This window comes from Dipodomys ordii, unplaced genomic scaffold (genome assembly GCF_000151885.1).
Source record: "Dipodomys ordii isolate 6190 unplaced genomic scaffold, Dord_2.0 Scaffold20, whole genome shotgun sequence".
Classification (NCBI taxonomy): domain Eukaryota; kingdom Metazoa; phylum Chordata; class Mammalia; order Rodentia; family Heteromyidae; genus Dipodomys; species Dipodomys ordii.
In genome coordinates this window covers 13,533,876-13,555,890 of record NW_012267236.1, presented here as the reverse complement: position 1 = coordinate 13,555,890, position 22,015 = coordinate 13,533,876, and the positions used below count along the sequence as shown (strand labels likewise).

General features: G+C 35.1%; 1 protein-coding gene across 4 annotated transcripts in view; it reads right to left on the bottom strand.

The window, feature by feature from the left end:
* The window catches only part of Ldah (lipid droplet associated hydrolase), a 90,683-nt gene that overhangs the window by 59,127 nt on the left and 9,541 nt on the right, over positions 1 to 22,015 (bottom strand). For 3 of the 4 annotated variants that reach the window (XM_013013746.1, XM_013013745.1, XM_013013744.1), the window contains exons 2-4: positions 20,660 to 20,815; positions 16,018 to 16,161; positions 6,050 to 6,219 (exon numbers count right to left, since the gene is read on the bottom strand). In XM_013013746.1, coding sequence (XP_012869200.1) covers positions 6,050 to 6,219; positions 16,018 to 16,161; positions 20,660 to 20,813 — 468 coding nt within the window. In that variant the 5' untranslated portion in view covers positions 20,814 to 20,815. The remainder of the gene's footprint in view (positions 1 to 6,049; positions 6,220 to 16,017; positions 16,162 to 20,659; positions 20,816 to 22,015) is intronic. The other variant, XM_013013747.1, reaches the window with a different exon arrangement.

Genomic DNA, 22,015 nt, shown 5'->3' with positions numbered 1-22,015 from the left:
TTCTGCTCAAAGCTGGTGCTCTACCACCCACTTGAGCAATAGCTCCACTTCTGGCTTTTTGGTAGTTAATCGGGGAGAGTCTCCTAGACTATTCTTCTATCTAGGTTGGCTTTGAACGGTGATCCTCAGACCTCAGCCTATTGAGCAGCTAGGATTACAGATGTGAGTCACGGTACCCAGTCAGATTTACAGTTTCTGGAAGTAACTTACTCCAACCATCTATAATCTTAAATTTTGTAACAAATTCAAACAGAAAGCAGATATTGGGGAAGTTAGAAAACAACACAGTGTACCAGTTCTGCCACTTATTTGTGATTGACAACTGGACCAGGCAATTAGCTCCTGGAATTTCAGTACCATGAGAATAATTTGGTTTTTAAATAACACTGTTTCATGTAAATATATTTTGTGTATTTCAAATGAACACTATGTGTCATTATGGTTGGCAATGACAAAAATATCAACGTTAAAAGGATTGACTTGGAGAACCAAGTACAAGCACATAAAAATCTCCTCACTGAAAAACATTTTTACAAGGACGCAAAGATTAATGGTCTCAATTTTCAAGTGAACAAGCCTAAAAGCTAAAGAGAAGGAAATCTCCAATGAATATTCTCCTTTCTCTCTTATTTGCAACATCTCTGTTGGGCTATTCATCTCAACATGTGTTAAAATCTCTCCCACTTATAGGAAAAAAAAATGTTCCACGACCAGTATTCCTTAATTAACATTTCATTCTTTCACTGGCTAAGTCTTGGATGACTTTCCATTTCTTACCTAATTTCTTATATCTTCCACTAAAAATGGTTTCTCCAAGGTCATTGATGACTCTTCAATTACTAACTCCAGCAGACTGAAGTTCTCATCCTCTTCAACTTTTGTTGACTCAACTGTTGCCTTGTTTCAGTTACCTATTGATGTGTAAAGTACCCTCCCATTCTTATAGCTTAAGATTACAATGAAATTTTTCTAAAGGTTTTATGGGCTCAGAATTCAAATAGTGCCCAAGTAGGTGGTTTGGCTGTTCTACTTTTTTTTTTTTTTCCACCCTGACTCACAATGAAATATACGTTTCACACTGTGGTCCAAGGTATCAATACATACTGATAAAATGTGAAACAAATGTTTATATATATCTATTACAATATACTTATTTTATGTCTTTAAAAATACTGTTTTAGCATTCACAAACACATGCTTTCTTTCTCAGGGGAGGATTATACTGCCCACACTCATCAGTCTCAGACTTGGTCATGTGACTTGTTCTGTTCAATGAAATGTGAGTGGCCAGCATTATTTCCAAGCAAGATTTTAAAATGCAGTTTTTGGTTCACTACTTCCTTTCTATTCTCTGTAACAAGAATATTCCAGATAGAGGCTGCTTGTTGAAGCTCCTGAACATTGTCTCTGTGTCATAGCCTATATCCATAAACAATTCACTGTTGTAATACAGTGAATGATGCAGGATCCATTCATGAACTTATGGCAACAGTTTGAACAATTACTGTGCTTTCTCTTTCTTTTATTGTTCTTTACACAAAATGAAGCTCCTTAATATGTACATATCTATGATACTTTCTTTTCTCTAACAATCTCCACCAGCAATTTTATCCTATACATTGTCTTGATCATTTCTCATCTGGATTGTCAACTGGTCTATCAGCTGGTTGTTTGCCTTTCATTCTTTCTCTTCCCATTAGATCTCTTTGTAGTCTCTTATACTAACACCTCACTCTCGAATACAAACAGAACCAAGGTACTTTCCTCTTCTTACTTGTAAAAAAAAAGATGGGTCTAGACTGCCTCTAAGGCCTACCTCATTTCTAAGATCTATGAGTCTAAAAACAATTTAATTTATTATTACAAGTCATGGCAATAATAACTTAGTCTCCAATTAACTAATTTCTTTTAAAATGCCTCATTCTGGACACTACTATTAAAATGATGTATTTCTACAGTTCTGTGTATCAAAGCCGCTTAAAAAGAAAGAAAATATGTGCACAATATAGTTTTAGCAGAGGCAATTATTCTTCAGTGTACTGAAATATAGGTCATATAATCCATCTGACATATACAATGTCATTTATAACAATTTAAGATCCAAGTTGCTTATAATTAGTTATAAAAATATTGCAAAGAACTGAACCAAAATGAAGCCCAACAAACCAGCTACCAAACTACAAATATGTCTTCAAAATCTTATGGGATTCAAAAATTCCAGTAAAAATAACAGACAAGATGGAAACACAAGTTTCTTATTATCACACTTCATATGTTATAAAACATAACAGTGAACTTATTTTTGGCAAAATGATTAAGGATTGCAACACTCTCGCTTATACAAACTTACTTGATTGTCAAATGCATCTTAAATGGAGTGTGTCATGCTAACTTAAGGGATACAGGCCTTGGTTTGTATTAGAGTGGCCCAGAGACACTGACATTTCAACACTTCAACAGGAACAACACCATCAATATTAACTGGCACAGGTGTTTAACGGGAGGGGAGTAAGTGGGGGAGAATTTCAACAGTGTAGTTAATTGAAACCAGATAAAGCTTTTGAATAATGGAAAAAAAACATACGAATGTCTCTCTGCCTGAAAAAGGTGTCCTTTCGGGACAATTTATCACATACATTTTCTTAGCATCCACTTTTCTTTAAGAAGATAAAACATAATTTCACAAGTTTCTTTGAAAACTCTCTAAATAATCACAGTATGAGTTATAACTCACAAATAAGACTAGGTTAAGCTCATATTTCATCTCCCCTGTCCCTTTCACTACTGTTAATATTTTTCTTTTTCCTTTTTCACACTGAGGATTGAACCCAGGGTTTGACACATGCTAAGCATGTGCTCTAACTCTAAGCTACACCCCAGCTTCTTTTACTATCATTCTTGCAAAGGTAAGTTATAAAGCTGAAGAAGCTATAAGAAGGCATATTAACCTTAAGATGACTCACACTGATTTCCTAACAGACATTGTGAATATAATCCTGAAAAGAGAGAGGGGTTCAAAACAACATAAAGGATGCAACACTGATCAAGATATATATATATATATATATACATTTTTTTTTTTTTTTGGTCCGGTCGTGGGGCCTTTACTCTGGGCCTGGGCGCTGTCCCTCAGCTCTTCAGCTCAAGGCTAGCGCTCTACCACTTGAGCCACAGCGCCACTTCCGGCTTTTTTCTTTTTGCTTATGTGGTGCTGAGGAATCGAACCCATGGCCTCGAGCATGCAAGGCAAGCACTCTACCACTGAGCCACCTTCCCAGCCCTCAAGATATATTTTTAAACATATATTTATAAACATATTGAATTGAAATCCCTTCGTATAATTACTTGAAGGTATTTAAAAAATAAAATAAAAACAAATACATTGAACAACTGTTTTCAAATACATACAAGAGAAACTACACATTACATACAGAATAGATTTGGAGCAAACAAAACACAAAAGGACACACTGATGATTAAGTTAATAACTGTGATGAGCTAAAAATGAGTATTTTTCCTTATGCTTACAGAAAATACTATTATGATTTCAAATATGCAAGTATCCTTTTTCATGTTACAATTTTTTGAAAATACCTGTAACAATAAAAGTTATAATTTATATCAGCTTGCTGTATACTTAACAGAACTAAGTCGCTGCCTACATTAGAAAATAATTATTTTAACTTATATACTACTATTATCACATGATTGACTATATACCACTCAAATGACATCGGAGCTACACAGTAGTGAGTAGGCAGCTTTGACATGGCTCCAAATGCTCTTTACCTCCTAGAAGTCATGCTTTTGTGTAATTCCCTCTCCTTGAGGGTGAGCTTCATAAAGTGTTCTGATTCTAACGCAAACAATACAAAAAAAGTGATGTGATGTCACTTCAGCAAGTAAGTTATAGCCTGTGACTTTCATCTTGCCAAAGTATTCTCTTTGGCAGTTCTACCAAGGTTGCTCAGATGCAGCAGCCAGAGGCTGACCTGTTATAGAGGATGGATACAACTCAACTGTCAGTGATGAACTAAGGTCTGAATCCAAGTACTCTTGGAACTAAATCCTGCCAACAAACCATGTGAGGACTTTGGAAGCAGACCCACATCACTTCAAGTCTTTGATGAGACTGCAAGTGTGGAAGATACCTTGATTATATCCTGTGAAAGACCTTATAGTAGGGGACCCAGATAATCTGTGTGAGATTTCTGATAAGCAACTGAGAAATTAAATTTGTTTCATTTTATGTTGCTAAAGTTAGGACAACCAGACACAGAAGAGTAGATAACCAATACAGTTGTGAATCACTAGTTAGCATAAAACCTGGGTCATTGATTCCAGTGTCATTTCCATAACAACTTACTTAGAACTTTTCAGTTCCAGGGGCTATTCTTAATACTTTATATAATCCCTCACAAAAATCTTTTGAAGAACGTATAGTTATCCTCAGTTTGCAGATGAGGAAACTAAGGTAGGAGCTCAAAAATCTGTTCAATGTTATACAGATACAAATTGACAGGAAGTTGCTGAATACAGGTCACTGGCTAAAGCCAACAGTCATACCAACTATGCAGGCAGAACTGCTAGCAGATAGGGCTGAACACTGTATAGATGATAACCAAGTATACAGGACTAGTGGAGATTTTAAGGAAATGGACAAAATTATAAACTAACTAAAGGTTAAAAAGGTTAACTGAAGGTTAAAAGCAAAAATAAGTCCTGTTTTCTGATTAAAATGTCTTATTTAGGAGAAAGATACAATAGAGTAGAAGCAATAATACAATGAATAGAGTGCCATCTTAAATTTGCCAAATTCACACTTAGGAATGAAAAAGGTATTTTTTATATCCAATAAGAGAAAAGTTCAAAAATCTTCACTGATATTAAAAACCACAGCCAAGGAGACTTCAACTGTATTTTTTTTCCAAGGGCTATTATGAATAAGTGAATGTGTCAAGCTAGCTGGAAGTGGAACAAATTTTTAGTGGAGCATCCAAGATGCTAGTGGAGGTATTTCCTCATATGGAGTAAAGAGTCAAGTGAAAGGATCATTTCCCTCTTGTCTTCAGGTCATTAGAATCAACTTCATTCCTCTCATCTAGTATTTATACAAGATAGCAGATATCACAACCAATGGTTAGTCTGATTTCTCCAGAAGACTCCAGGGCCTTTTAGCTGTAAGATTTATCTGGAAACTCCTCAGAACAAAGTACAGTACCTATACGTGGAAATGCTTAATATGTATGAACAAAGAAACGAATTATTTTGTGAACTGTTTCTATTCAGTGGATCTTTCTAATGGTATGTGCTAGTGAAAGCACATGTTTTTGCTTTAAGTTTCTTATAGTTCCTTTCCTTTTCTGAGCACTTTAAACCAATCTTTGTGACTTTAGTACCTCACTTAATATCTGGTATTCCATTACCCAAGATGTATTTGTGTAGGGGCTAAGGATGTAGCCCAGGGGTGGAGTGTTTGCCTAGCATGAACAAGGCACTAGGTGAATTCTTAGTACTAAAAAAAAAAGAAAAAAATATGTGGATGAAAAAATGAGTGTATACTCATAAAGGTTGCTAAGCTATAGGTCATTTATAACCACTAAAAACCTATTATTCCAAAAGGGCAGATGTTTGTCTGCTATTAACAAAGACAGCGATACCTTTTTTTGCTTCAAGAATATTGGTATAAAATACTTTCCTAATATATGCAGATTCCTTTTTTGTCTTGACTGTTCCTAAATATTCCTTCATAAATAATAGCAAGTTAAAGATAACATCAGAGCCAGAAAACCCTGATTCAAAGATATTGATGTAGAATATTCCACTCCCTCCCCCCCTTAGCATTATTCTTTGAAACATTATAGAAATTTCACAAACATATACTCACATGGATCCATAGTAATAGGGAGGTAAGGATACAAGAAGCCACCAAGTATCCTTGCCTTTTTTCTATTTATCCTTAACCAAGAGACAAAAGAACAAGAAAAGCTGAGGAGAATTTGTGCACAACATAGCCAAGGATCTGCAGTCACTTCCCAGGCATACTTACTGGGAGCTCAGGGGCTTGCTTCAAGATCTGAAGAGCAAGATAGCAGCCTACTGAATGGCCAATGAGCATAAGTTTCATTTCCTTTGGCACATGAGTTTTCAGAAAAGCCAGTTTGTGTTCTGTTTGGCCATTCAACCCATAGACATCCTTAATTTCTTGAGCACTTGGATCTAAAAGCAAATATATAAGCATACTTTCACTCAAAAACTGGAAGTATCCACTAAGCTTCAAAGTAATTTTTTTTTAAAAGCACAGGCAGGAGTAACTATTAATAAAAAGTCTATAGTGTATTTAGTTACAGTATTAGACACTCAAATTATGTCAACCAATACTCATCATCATTTTCATATCATAGTGAAAAATCTCAACACTTACAGACTCATAACAGGCCGACTGTTAATTCAAATACAGATCTCTTTGTTCTCAAAGCCCATAAACTTTGAACTGTTCCATGAACAACAATTAGCTTAAGTCAGGGTTCTCAAACTTAAAAAGGGAACCAATCCCCCAGAAGGCTTATTAAGAGATTTCTACGCTATACCCCAAGTTTCTTACTTGGTAGATTTGGGTTGGGGCCCAAGGATTTTTATCACCAAATTTTCAGGAGATGTTGATAGGTCAGGTCTCAGGATCACACATTGAGAACCACTGGCTTGAACTAATTCATGTTATTAATAGACAATTAAGAAAAATGGCATAGCTTCATTAATTTAAATAAGCTGCTCATTTCTTTAAAGACCTCAGACTTAAAGACTTCAGTTAAAATGTAAACTGTTCTTTTTAACTAGCACAGTCTTGACCTGTGATAGTCTTCCTTTCTGTCAAAACTCTTTGCTAAGTTCTTCAATATTGAATTAAAAATGCCCCTTGCCTTCAAGGAGATCACAGTAGAGTAAGAAAAAACATAGATAAAAACAATTATGAGACCCTGAAGTAAGTATTTCAAGAACTTTACTTGGACAAAGATCAAAGTTTTATTGGATCAGGGTTTAAAAAAAAAGGCAGTACTCCTCTGTATTCATAAACATAAAAACTGATGTACCTTTCTCTAAGTTAGCCAAGACAAGTAACTAAATTTACTAAACTTACTGTATGCATATACATATATGTAATGTTTACATACAAACTGAATAAGATCTGATAAGACTAGATATTAGCTATCTGAGCCTTTAGCTAAGCCTGAATCTGCAGATGGTAACTTCACATCTCACAGGAGAATTTTCTTGGTTATTGAGCTCTTCCATCTTGCCCCTACTATTGCTCCAAAGTGACATGTTACTAATGATTTTAATTAAACAATTTACATAATAAAGAAGCTGAAAACATCATATTTGTAAGAATGCTTTGAGCAGGACAAGTGAATTGTTTACTCTTTAGATGTCTTGGGATTTTTGTTTGTTTTTTGTTTTGGTGCTAGTCCTGTGGCTTGAAGTCAGGCCTAAGCACTGACTCTTGAGCTTTTTTGTTCAAGTCTAGTGCACTACCACCTGAGCAACTGCTACACTTCTGGCTTTCTGGTGGTTAATTGGAGATATAAGTCTCACAGGCTTTCCTACTGAGCTAACTTTGAACCATGATCCTTAGATCTCAGCCTCCTGAGTAGCTAGGATTATAGGAGTGAGCCACTGGTATCTGATGTTTAGATAATTAAAAAAATACAATAATATTGTATTATTCATTGTACATATATAACTAAAAATACAGAAACAGCCAGAAGTTATTTACTCCAAATTCATGATGGAACTGGAGACAGGATACAAAAAGAACTTCTCTCTGTATTATCTCATATATTTTATTAATAAAAATGTCAAAATAATTATGGCACTGTTAACAGTCAATTGTATATAATTGAAATCGGATTGTTATACTAAAATGATAAAAAATGCTTTGATATGTTTTCCCAAGACGTTTTACCCCTATTTTATAGGTAAAATTACTATTCACATCATTATTACTCAAATGGGATACAGGGGCCCCAAGAGACTTTTTGGGTTCAAGCTAAATAACGATCAGTAAAATAGGTAGATGATAACTGTGGTCTTTAATTCTTTATGTTTAATTTACTGGTCCAAAAGTCTCCTTACACAACTCTCCCCAGAGATTACTAAGCTAACATTAAAGTACATTCTCATAGTCTTGGTTCATCTGGACCCAGAACCTTAAGTGTTTGGTTTGCTTCCTGAATCTTAACATTGGCATAATTCTGCTAGCTCTAAAAGTATGACAGACATTTCACTCAAAACTTCTATTTTACTTAAAAACAAAAAAGGAAACCTGTTAACTCCAATTACATATCTTACAAACTAATATTCAATTAATATTCTCCAAACAGATGGTAATATAAAGGATCATCAAACTATGCTTTCCACTAACACAAATGATCTGCTAAGGACTCCAAGAAGAGAAATGAGGAGCATGGGAGAGATTCAGCAGGAACAGCAAACTGACTTAGCAAACAACAAAAGACACTTAGAGTGTGAGCTATTTTGAAGACAGCCATAAACACTGTGGGTATCTGTGGTTATTGGGAGACATGGAGCAGAAAGGTCAGAAAATAAGACTGTCACTTGTCAGGTAGGATGCATGCCATCACACTGAGGGATCCAGAAGATCTCCAAGGCACAACATGGTCTGCTCTGTGGTACAGAGAGGAACTGTCATTCTGACACTTCTTAGTACAATAAAGATTACTAAATAAAGAGGAATTTGGGTTTAAAAATGTAATTCATAGACACTGGCTACTTCAAACAGAAAAAGAATTTATTTAGAAGATATTGAGCTTTACAAGTATTCATGGGACATTCAACAAGACAGGACATACACTGGACCACAAAAAGAAGACTAACAAATTTAAAAGACTTGAAGTCTTTAAGTGTATTTTTCTCCAACAATAATGAAAATACTAGAAAGCAATAATAGGAAATAGGAAAACTTGCAAAAAATTGGATATGACTAATATTCTTTTAAATAACTCATAGGGCAAAGACAAGATCTCAAGAGAAATAAAAGATAATAACGTATCAAAATCTGTGAGACACAGCTGAAGTAGTGAAAAAAATTTATAGTACTAAATAAATGCATTGTAAAAGAAGAAAACTCTGCTACCAACAATCTAAGCTCTCACTTTAAGACCTAGTAAAAGGAGAGTAATATGTAGGCTCAATACTCCCTATCCAAAATGCTTGGGAACAGAAGCTTTTAAGGGTTCTGATTTTCTCCCCCTGTGGATTTTTGGAATGTTTACATAGACTTTACCAGATGAGAATCTCTCATGTAAAAATCTGAAAACTGAACAACTCCTTAGTCCTTCCTCTCCTCTCTTCTCCTCTGGGGTTCTAATAATGTGATGGACTCCTAGTTTCTTTTCTAGCTTTGCCTTTTGGGTTTTGCTTCTTTTCACCTAGAACCTTGTTTTCATGTCTCGTGACCATGGGTCCTGAGATTTGCCTGTTTGCGTCTTCTTGCCTTGGGCTCATCTGTCATTCCATCTTTCTCTATTTCCCCTGCCAGGCCCTATCTTGGCAAGAAAAAGCTCTACCAGTTTCACTCTCTTCCTTTCTTTTACCAGGGCCACATGGAAGTAGCTTCCAAATCCATGGTTAGCTGCAAGATTGTACAACTTTTGAGGGGTAAAAATTAAACAAGTATGATTTCTAGCTTCATATATATACTTGGTGCTGGTACTGGGACTTCAATCGAAGGCCTGGGCACTGTCCTTTACTTAGCTTTTACATTCAAAGCTAGTGCTCTACCACTTGAGCCACAGCTCTACTTCTGGCTTTTCAGTGGTTATATGGCTGGTTTTTGAACCATTGTGATCCTTAGATCTCAGCCTCTTGAGTAGACAGGATTACAGGCATGGGCAGCTGGAACATGGCCTATTTTATACTTTTCAAACAAATGACCAGAAATAATTTACAATAAATTTGCCATCAAGGAAGATTATTTTGGTAAATCAAAGCTATAAAACAATATATGCTTCTAATTAGTCAAGTTTTCCTTTTGCTTTTTTTCTTGAAACATTTTTTTTCTGTCACTGGTGAACTTCTGTCCTCTGAATTATTTTCACATTTTTGATTGTCATAATGTAGTGCAACTAAAATGTTATTTCAGCTATTTATAATCTTAACATATGTCAATACAAAGCAAAACATATGGTCAACATTTGATGTATTGTTACAGCTTTCTCTCAATAATTACATGCTTTTTCACACTATTCTGCATGCCAGAAAACTAGACCTTAGGACAATAATCTTCAATGGTGAAAAATACATCTGCTCTGCCTACACAAAGCCATCTACTATAGCAAACATCTGTCAGCATAACCTCCAATATATGGAACAGGTGAACTTAGAACTGTTCTGGATGAATGAGGAAGTAATAAGGCTGAGGGTCCTACTTATCCTTCACAGAACTTTTGAGGCTACTCAAAATAAATATGGAGATCAGTATCCTAAAAGATGGCATTTCTATTCCTCTTTCATTCTAATGCAGCACCACACATAAACTAGTTGATTGTCCATAAGTCCTTGCTAATGACAAGTTAACCTTTTCTTCTTTAGAAACCACAGCTGCTACTGGCGCTGTGGGGGCCCTTAAGGAGAATGCCTCTAGATGGCACTGTTTTCATTAGGGAGCTAAGAACCCAGGCTCTAATTACTGTTATTAACTCAAGAACATACTCAAGATCACCTCAAAAGGTAGCAAGCATACTTAAGTAGTTACAAGAACTTTAAAATAATTCGTAGAAATTCAGACACACAACAGATACTTTTTTTTAAAAAAAAAAACAACAGATGCTTTTTACCGGTTTTGTTCACTTGTGTTAAGTTGGGAAGATCTAGGGCAAATGGCTCTGAAAATGTGATCCCAGGACTGACAACGTGAACATTACTTGGGTACTTGTTGGACAATTCTGTTTCCATCACAGATCTATTGAATCAATAACTCACAGGGTGACCTTTTATGTCTCAATAAATCACCTAGGAGAATCCTAAGGCATACTAAGGTTTGAGAACCACTGATCTATAGGTCTGTTTTAAGTTGCTATTTAGACTCTGCTGATTCTTTTCTGTCTTTGCATGTGCAGATAGCTACTGTGATTGCTGATGTTGTGCTAAATGAGAAACAGTCTCTTCAGTGGATAGCCTTTCTCATCCAGGTAATATTGTAGGAATAAGACATGCTAGCTACTCAACATTAAGAAGCTTAAGCAAATAAGAAGAGAGATTCACTTTCACTGGGTATCTTGCTTCACTCCTATTACTTCCCAGTTCCTATGGCCTTGAATTATCTCTTCTTTTGCCAGAGTTCTGACAACAGGCCAGTACAGCTGGCAGTGTTTGGAACTCTGCAAGAGTTCTATCACTGAGCTGTCTATCCCCAGTTAAGAAGAATTCTTTTAGTCCCTATTTTGCAAGCACAGCATAAGACTGAACAACCAATCATATTTTAAACAGATATAAATTTCATGATAAAAGAAATACTATGGTACCTTTAAGAGTATTTCACAGCAGTGCATCTAATATATTTAATTGATTTTCAATAATAATTTAATATGATGACTGTTGAAATAGGCATTTTTAATCAAAGCAATACAACATGTATATTTGGTTTTACTTCACTATCCCTTTTAAAATCTTTTACAGGTAGGTAATAAAAATTCATTTTTTCAAAATGCACCCTGACTTACATAGAAAGCATTTTATTGTGAATTTTCACTGCTGCAATATAGGAGAGCAATTAACTTTTGTATATTAACCTTGCATCACTTTCTAATTCCAAGAGATTTTGTTGATGGTGCTTCGGAATATCCTATGTAGACAATTTCCCATGTTGTTGGTGAATAAGGTAGTTTTATTTTCTTGCTTGCTAATCTTTTTTTTTTTTTTTTGGGTCTGGTCGTGGGGCCTGAACTCTGGGCTGGGCGCTGTCCCTCAGCTCTTCAGCTCAAGGCTAGAGCCCTACCACTTAAGCCACAGGCGCCACTTCCGGCTTTTTCTTTGCTTATGTGGTACTGAGGAATCGAACCCAGGGCCTCATGCATGCAAGGCAAGTGCTCTACCACTGAGCAACCTTCCCAGCCCCTTGCTAATCTTTTTTTAATATATATATATATATATATTTTATTGTAAAGATTCTGTACAGACCTTTTATTTCTTCTTCTTGTCTCACAACCTAGGCAGGAATTCCAGTACAATGCTGAATGGGAGTGATGTGAAAGGACATCCTTGACTATACCCTATTTTAGGAGGTAGGCATCTATATTCTCACTGTTATGCATGAATTTAGCTGTGGGCTTTTTTTATTTCTAGTTTGCTGAGGTATTTTTTTCTTTTTCTTTCTGGTCATAAATGTGTTAGTTTGTTAAATGCATTTTCGATAGCAATTGATATTATCATATGATTTTTCCCTCTTTGACATGTTGATGTGATGGGTTGATTACATTATGTTCAAATGTTGAACCAGTCTTGCACACCTGTAATAAATTTTATTTGACTGTGGTATATAATTTGTTCTTTACAATGTTAAGAAGAGGTATTAGTCTACAATTTTCCTTTCTTGTTAGCTATAAATGTTTATCTGATTTTGGTAATAGGATAATGCTGGTTTCATGGGCTGAATTAGGAATTGTTCCTTCTCCTATTTTTCTGGAAGAGATTATAGAGAATTGGTATAATGTTTTCATTATTATTCATTTTTATTTATTTATTTTACTATAAAGGTGATGTATGGGGGGGCTACAGTTACATAAGTCAGGTAATGAGTGTATTTCTTTTTGAAAAGTGTCACCTCCCCTTCCTCAATTTCTCCCAGATTTTTCTTCTCGACCTCCTCCCCTCCAAGTTGTATAGCTCATTTCCAACATAGTGTCTAGTGAGCATCACTGGATGTTTTCATTAAGTGTTTGATAGAATTCACCAATGAAATCATCTGATCTTGATACTTTCATACTTAGAAAGTTATTAATTACTGGCACATTTGTTTTCTTGATTTAAAATCTATTCTCTTAGAAAAACTTCAAAGACAGTATAGTACAGTAGTAACTGTAGTAATCTTATCATAATTAGATCTCTGGAACTTATAATTCAAAGTTCTTACCTATTCTTCAATATATTTCCATTTCTCCTACTCCCTGGCCTGCATAAACCACCACATAACTCTATTTCTCTGAGGCTGACTTTTTAGGATTCCATATACAATAAGTGAGATTATATGTACTTTTTTTTTTAGTACTATTGTGAGTTGAACTGCTTATTTCTTTACAGGAATCATAGTAAATGTAGCTGATATTTTTCCATATTGATTTTGTATATTGCAACATTACCGAATTTATTTCTTTGCTCTAATTTTTGGTGGAGTCTATAGGGAGTTCTCTATTATAAGGCTTTGTTATCTGAAAACATATTATTTACCTGTTTAGTTTATCTTAGATGTCTTTTATTTTGCCTAATTGTTCTGAGTATTATATCAAATGAGGTAGTGAGAGTGGACACCATGGTCTTATTCCTTTCAGAGGAAGAACTTTCAGTTTTTCACCATTGATTATGTTAACAGTTGGCCTGTCATATATACCATTAATATGTGGAACCGCATTCATTCTATACTAAATTTGTGGAAAAGTTTTTATTACAAAAGTGTGCTAAATTTTGTCAGATGCTTTTTTGCATCCTTTGAGAAAATTATAATTTTTCTTCATCTTGTTTAATGTGGCAATTAATTTGCACATTTTGAAGTATCTCATAAACCTCATTTTATTACCTGCTCAATCTCTTGTGTCTGAGCAGGTAGTAAAAAGCAAACAGGTGTTGTGAAAAAAAATACATTCAGAATAAAAAGGGAATTATTTTACTAAGGTTTAAGATATGCACTTCATCATGCCATTAGCACAGGGAAAAATAGCACTAAAAGTACTGGACAGTATTTAGATAATTATTTCAGCCTGAATACAACTTGTCAACTATTGTGCAATGTGTGAAAGACATTGAGAAATAACTGAGAAATTTCATCTCTTTGTGCCAAGGCACTAACTTTTGTTTCATTTAGTGCTGAAAAAATTTTAAGCATAATTAAAACAAAATATTATAAAATTATGATCTCCTTTTATATTATAGAATACACTTAACTTTTAAAATTTTCTTATTTACAGTTTTCTGTGTTGGCTAAATTTTTGTAATAAGAAAATGAACTTTTAATATAAAAATGATAAAGCCAATCCATTTAAAAATAAATAAAATTTACAATGCTATTCACTGAACCTAAAAGATGAGTTAAAAACTAAAGACAAACTAGCTAGAATTAGATAAATTGATACTGGTTATCTAATCCAAGTTAATATTAGATTAATAAATTAATCCTTGGAGGGCATCTAGAAGAGTTCACGTAATTATATTAATTGCCACTAAATCCAAATTCTAAAATGGAAACAAAACATTACATTTGATATGATGGTGAATGCCAAACTCAAGAGTACATAATTAAACTAAACCATAACACAAACTAGTCCTGCTCAATCACAGAATACAGATTTTGTGTATTCAAATGTGTTTATTTAAAACAGTCCCCAAGCCGGGCGCTGGTGGCTCATGCCTGTAATCCTAGCTACTCAGGAGGCTGAGATCTGAGGATCGCAGTTCAAAGCCAGCCCGGGCAGGAGAGACCGTGAGACTCCTATCTCCAATAAACCACCACAAAACCGGAAGTGGCGCTGTAGCTCAAGTGGTAGAGCGCTCGCCTTGAGCTGAAGAGCTGAGGGACAGCGCCCAGGCCCAGAGTTCAAGCCCCACGACCGACAAAAATAAAATAAAATAAAACAGTCCCCTAAGAAACAGGATCCAAGAGGGTAGTAAAACCACTTCTCTCACCTCAGAAAACAAGGAGAATAACCAAGGACAAAAGATCCTTGAATATGATGCCTATGGAGAATTGACATTGATATGTTAATTGATATATTTTTTTCCCTCTCTTTAAAAAAAAATTCAGGAGAGTGAACATGTTAGAATCTTAAGTAAAAAGCAGGTAGTCTGCATGTCAACATTAATACTTCTTCCATTTAAAAGCTTTCTAGCAGTCTATCACAGTCCTAGCTTTCTCAACTTTCACAATTCCCCTTAAACTAGCCCCTTAAACTGTACCTCCTAACCCTCACTCCTTCTGCCTGTTACATCTCTGCATCCATGTCCACCCCCAAATCCAAAACCTACACAAGTTCCAAAACCCACACTAGAGTCTATTATATGCACTCCTGTATATGCTGAAAATCCTACGATCAAATGTAATAGTATTAGAAAATGGAATCTTTACAAGGTAATTATAATTAGATAATTACAAAAACAAAGTCCTCATGATTGGGACTACAAGAGGATTACTATAAGAGGATATAGCTAGGAAAATGCATCTATGAATCAACAAGTAGGCACTCCTCAACATATAGGAAACGGGCCTGTATCTTTATCTTGTATTTACTCAATTCTAGCTCATGTTTATAAGCTAACTGTCCAAGGAATTCATCCTTATCAGCCTATACTGACTTATGACATCTGATATTTCACAGTTTCTTCTCACCTACACTGTGGGTTTGTTTATTCTTTAGACTTACATACAATCAGCAGCCCTGAGTATATCATGTCATCATTCCCTGAACATGTATAAGACCATGTATAAGACCACATCTTATACATTTTCTCTACTAGTCCTCCCTATACAACCTTGGGAAAATATATTAATAAATGTATGGTTGATTAGTAACTGGTAAAAAAAAGGAGGCAAGTCATATATAGATTGAGCTATCCAAATCCTGATGACCTTCAGAAGAGTGAAGTCTCTAAAAATCTTAAACATGCTAAAATGTAACAGCATCATGAGCCCTGCAAGCAGGGATTTTCCCTGTCAAACTCTTAATGGTACTCATAGTATTTCTAGAAATATGAATACCTATTTATCATAAAGAATAACAGATGTTACCATACCTTCTGAAGGTGAACGTGTCGTTTTGTTTGCAGGGGCCAATACATGTCCAGCATGAGAAATAACCCAAACTGGAAAGCATCTGCCAGTCAAGGAATACAATGCTTTTGCAAATGATATATAAAAGTAAGGGAAACCTGGGTTACCTAAGTAAAGAAACAAAGTTCTCAGATTAACCAATGCAATGAAGTCATGTAAGGTAAAGTATAGACTAGAATGAAAGGGTTTATCTGTTCTCACTGTCCTCTACAAATCCAGCAACATCTTTCTATATCGTTAAGTCTAGGAATACAATTTCCAGTGGGGAATTTACAAAACAAACTAACAAGCAAAAGCCCTGAGGATGTTTCTGCTCCAATGCCCCCTTCCACACAGTGTGTTCATATTCCCTAGGTGGAAATTCAGGTTCTACATGTAGTACCTCTTTCTAAATGCTTAATAGCTATTTTCCCACACAAGATGAAGCACCAGATTGTTCTTCCTTTCAGAAAACTGTTCAGATTTATTTTTTTTATCCAGCAAATAAACTCAATATGCTCTTTGACACCCTTTAACAATATTCTACCTATGAGAATGGACCATAATCTTGATTGACTGTACATGGTGGCATTATTTTTTACTTACCTGTGTCACTTTCTAGATACAGATCTTCATGTGAAATATCCTGGTATATTGCCATCTTAGGATTGTATTTACTTACTAATTTAAAGTGTATAATAATATTCCAAATAATAGCATTATTTCAAAATAATAATGCCATTTGTAGATAATAAGCACAAGAATATCCAAATGATTTACTCCTTATTTCTTCCTTGGTTTTCAACACAGACATGGATTGTTGAATATATTGCATTATGATGGGTGAGAAGTTGGTTTGGTTCATGTTATTTGATCTATAATCCTTCAGATAGTTTTGCATAGCTTTTCTACTATCCCTCCCCCCCCCCCAAATTACTGGAAGCTTTACTCAATTAAGATTTTAAGGACTTTATCTGCAGAACATTGACTCTAGATTTGTCCTGCTGTCCTACCTCAGCTCGGTGACTACCAACCACATGTAATTAGGCAAGTTATTTAGTCTCTCTGAGTTAGTTTCCTGCTGGGGAAAATTGGGGACTATATTTATAACTACCTCACAGGATCTGTGAAATGTACTAATTACCTTAAATAATTCATTAAAGCGCTCACAAAATTTCTGGCACATAATAGATGCTTATTTTTTTCTAATGATTCCCATTAAGTTTTATGATAACTTGACAATGGTATTACATTTTTTTTTTCACTTGAAAAAGTCTTAGAAAGCTTCAGAAAAAGTCTGGGAATAACAACCTAGAAAATAAGTTCTCCCTATTTCTTAACCCACTAAATGGAACTGTCAATCATAAAAGTGCTTAAATAAAAACACTAGGAATCATTCTTGGTTTCTCCTAGGTTTTCACATCCATTAGCCTCTAAATGAATTTTAAATTTGCCTACTTCTCACCATTAGTGCTTATCATCTGTCACTAGGTTTTCTAGAACAGCCTCCTAACAGGTCCTCTCTATTCTTCTTGAGAGAGAGGGAGGGAGGAGGGTAGGCAGAGTGTTCTCCAAACTTCAAATCAAAGCATAGAAGGTGATTATTTATTTGCTTATTTATTTAGTGCCAGGGTCTGGGTACTGAACCTGGAGTTGATTTTTTTTTTCTTTTTTCTCTCAAGATTAGCACTCTACCACTACAGCCACACCTCTACTTGTGGCTTTTGGGGAAGTTAATTGGAGATAGGTCTCACTGACTTTTCTGCCTGGACTGGCTTTGGCTGTGATCCTTAGGTTGCAGCTCCTTAGTAGCTTTGATTACAGGTGTGAGCCACCTGGTACTGGGGCCTGAGCTAAGGGCCTCTTGCTCGTAGTTGGCCTTTTCACTCAAGGCTGATACTCTCCCATTTGAGCTAATGCTCTACTTCTGGCTTTTTGCTGGTAAATTGGAGATGAAAGTCTTATGGACATTACTGCCTGGGCTGGTTTCAAACTGCCTTGGCCTCTTGAGTAGCTAGGACAACATATATGAACCATCAGTGGCTGGCAGAAATATTCTTTTTATTGTTAATTTCTATTTTTTTGTGCTAGTTATGGGTTTGAACTCAGGGCCTCAAGCTCTTGTTCTTATGTAACTCATTTTTTCTATATTGATTTGAAATGCCTTCTAATCTAATACTAAAAATTTTACTAGTTTGATCATTTTAATTCCAAATAATGCTGCTTACTGTTTTCTTTTCCCCTTTGTATACTGTGTGGGCATATATGTATGTTTCAATAATTAGCAAGGCAAATCCCTTTATTTAGAAAAATCTCACTGGGCACCAGTGGTACACGTCTGCAATCCTAGCTCTTCTGAAGGGGAAGAGTTGAGGATCATGGTTCAATGCCAGCTTAGGCAGGAAAGTCCATGAGACTTTTATCTCCCATTAACCACACACACAGACACACAAACACACAGACACACAAACACACAGACACACCCACAGATACACATACAGCTGGAAGTAGAGATGTGACTCAACCGGTAGAATGCTAGCCTTGAGCACAAAAACCTCAAGCCCTTTATTTTCCTAAATTTTCTTGGTTAGTCTCTCATAATTTACAGTTTTAGTTACACTAATTTCAATTTTTACAAAGCTCTTTAGGATTCTGAATAAAATTTCATTTAATTCATGCATTACTTTGCAAAGATATACCTTTTATTACTAAGAATAAAATCTTTCAGAACTGTGTTCCATTTCATATTCATATTTTTTTACATCACTGACTTAAATGCTACAGATTCTTCATATGGCTAGAAGATACCTATACCTAACATTTTAAGTGCTGTTATTAAATGTACAAATGCACACACACGTAGACACACACATAATCATCTTAATTTTCACTATAGTTTATATAGACTAATTCCCAAAATAAAACATAATTCTGAATCTTATAAAGGAATGAGAAGAGCTAGCCTAGAGCTTTCAAAAATTCAAGAAAAGGGCCAAGAGAAGAAAAGGACAAGCATAAAAGAACACAAGAAATAAAATGTGGGGGGAGGAGAGGGAAGGGATAGTGGGACAACAAGGAAGGGAAGGGGTAACAATGGAAGGGAAACAATGTAACAATGATCGACAAGTAATGTACCCATTGCCTTACTCATGTAATTGTAACCCCTCTATACAGCATATTAACAAGAAAATTTAAAAAAATGTGACTTGAAAATGTCAAAGCACTACAAGCAATGAGATTCCATCTGCAATGCCTTCACTGAAGGCTTCCTACACCTCCTACTGTTATCAGAAACCTGGCTCCCCAGTGATGGACTCTTCCTTTCAAGCCTTTTCAATAGAGGACTCACTCACAATTCCCTAACACCACCACACATACCTCAGTAACAGCAAAGACTTTTACAACACAGTATTCCTAACACCTGAGATAAACGGAAGAATAAATGAATACCACTAGTAGAAGTAGTAGAATAGGCTGTCTGTTTACTATTTTACCTTACAGTAGTTTTTTCTTCCTAATTAAGCCAAACATATTAAGAGGCCTAAAGAAGGGAAGAAAAAATTACTCTGGAAAAGAATGAAAGTGAGCAAGGACAAGTATTAAGTAATATGTAAAGATATCATAAAGCTGCAGCTACTAAAAACATGAAGAATGCATGAGGAAAGAGAGGACACAGTAATAGACTCCAGCTAATGGAACAGCTGTTTTATGATGTAAGCATTGCACACCAGTAGGGCAAATAATTATGCAGTAAATTGAGGGCCAATTTGTAAGCCATCTTACTAAGAAGGCTTCTTCAGTTTCTGCTCTTATATTTTATAAGTGCCAGACTTTTAAGACTATAAATAAAAGTGTAAAAACACATAAACACAGGGTAAAATTGTTTTATAATCTTGGAATAAGGAAGGGCTTTTCCAAGAAAGTCATTAAACCCAGACATCTTGAAGGAAGAGACTAGTAATTTTGATCAGCTTCATAAGAATGAAAATTTCTGTACAACTAAGAATTGTAAATGAAGACAAATCAAGATTCTTGCTCTATATGACAGAGAGAACACAGTTTTACTTTATTAAAGGCTTATTCAAAGTCAACATGAAAAACATTGAAAACACAATTGAAAAATGAGTAAGGTTTCAATTTAACAGTTCATGGAATAAGGTTTCCAAATGGATTGGATTTTAAGTAAATGTATTCAAACTCACAATATAAAAAGCACTTTAAATGACTGCAATTAATCAAATATCTACCACTAATAATCTATTCACAATAAATGCAAATTTAATAAACATAAGGTAGAAATTTTAGAAAAATGATTAAAATATTAAGTTGTAAATTCAAAGGAAATCTCACAGGGAAATTACAGAACTGAAGATGGTATACTTCCAATTGTCACTTACCTTATAAAGTTATATATCTATACATAATAGACAACAATACACCTGATCGAAATGTATAGAAGAAAAACAACAACAAAAAAGGCCCAGCCACAAAAATGTTAAAACTGGTTACCACTAATGGGTTGAGTAATTTTATTTCCTCTCATATTCTCTATAGTTAATGCTTAATGGTAACTTTAAAATCAGGAACATTTAGGAGTTTTCATATAATTCAGATTTTTATACTCACCAGGAATAATGACAATAAGCAGTTTAGGCCTATTGATACTTTGCTCATTAAAAAGGTCAGTCCAGGGTCCACATTTCAGAACCTGGGTTTCAATTCCACCACAGAGAACAAATTCCTCAAGCAAAGGGACTTCTTCCTTGGTTTCTGAGTCCATTTCTAAAGAATTTTTAAAAAGCAATATATAGTGTAAGTAAAATGTAAAGTCTTGAGTCAAAGACAATACTGAAGAAAGGGTAAATTTCATAATACCTAAAAGGAAATACTATAGGACATATAGAAGATAAAAGAGTATGCAGATATTCTAGATTATAGGACCAAAAGACAAATTAACTAGCACAACCATGTTCACTGCAGCACTGAATATCATAGCCAACATATGGAATCAACCTAGATGTTCCTCAGTGGGCGAATGGATCAAGAAAATGTGGTATATAATTACAATGGAATTTTACTCATCCATCAGAAAGAATGATATTGTAACATTTGTAAGGAAATGGAAAGACTGGAAAAAAATATGTTAAGCAAAGTAAGCCAGAGTCAAAGAAACACGCTGCATGCTGCATGGTTTCCCTCATTTGTGGTAACTAGAAAGTGCCTATAAATCTACAAATAGACACAATGAGTGCTTAAAATACATGCACACACACTGGGACATGATAAATGATATAGGACTCTAGACAGTCACACACTGAGGCCAAAGGAGGACATGCACAAGAGTGGTTGACAAAAGCTCAATAGCTATGTACAGATGACCACATAAAGTAATGTTCTGTGAAATGACCTCCAAGAAAAGTAAACAAGAGGTATTTTTTAGTTGCCATTGTTGCTGTTTTTATTTTATTTTCCTTCTGTCTTGTTTGTATTTGGGAGGGGAAGGGAGAGCAGTAAAAGCTGGAATAAGGGGGAACAAATACAACAGCGATACTTAGTAGACACTGTATAGAAAATAAACTGGATATTTTGTGGGTGCTGACAGGAGGGAAAAACCAGGTGAGAGCAACAGAAGGGGAGACATGGTTCATAAAGAATTGTATTCATTACTCATTACATGATTCAGGTAACTATAACCTCTCTGTATACCAGCTCTACAATAACAATAAAAAGACAAAACATGTCTTCAGTGCAATAAGAGACCAGGCGAGGGTTTAGATTAGCTTCATCAGATTAGATTCCTGTCCATTCTAAACTGACAATGACCATGGATCAATTCCTTTTTCCCTGGTTTAAGCTGGGGGAAAAGTCCAGGGCTATGACTCGACTTTATATTTTCCCCAGAAGGGACAAAAGAACAGTGAACATATTTATGCTAATTTCTATATTAATCTTCTGCCCAAGATTCTTTTTTTTTTTTTTTTT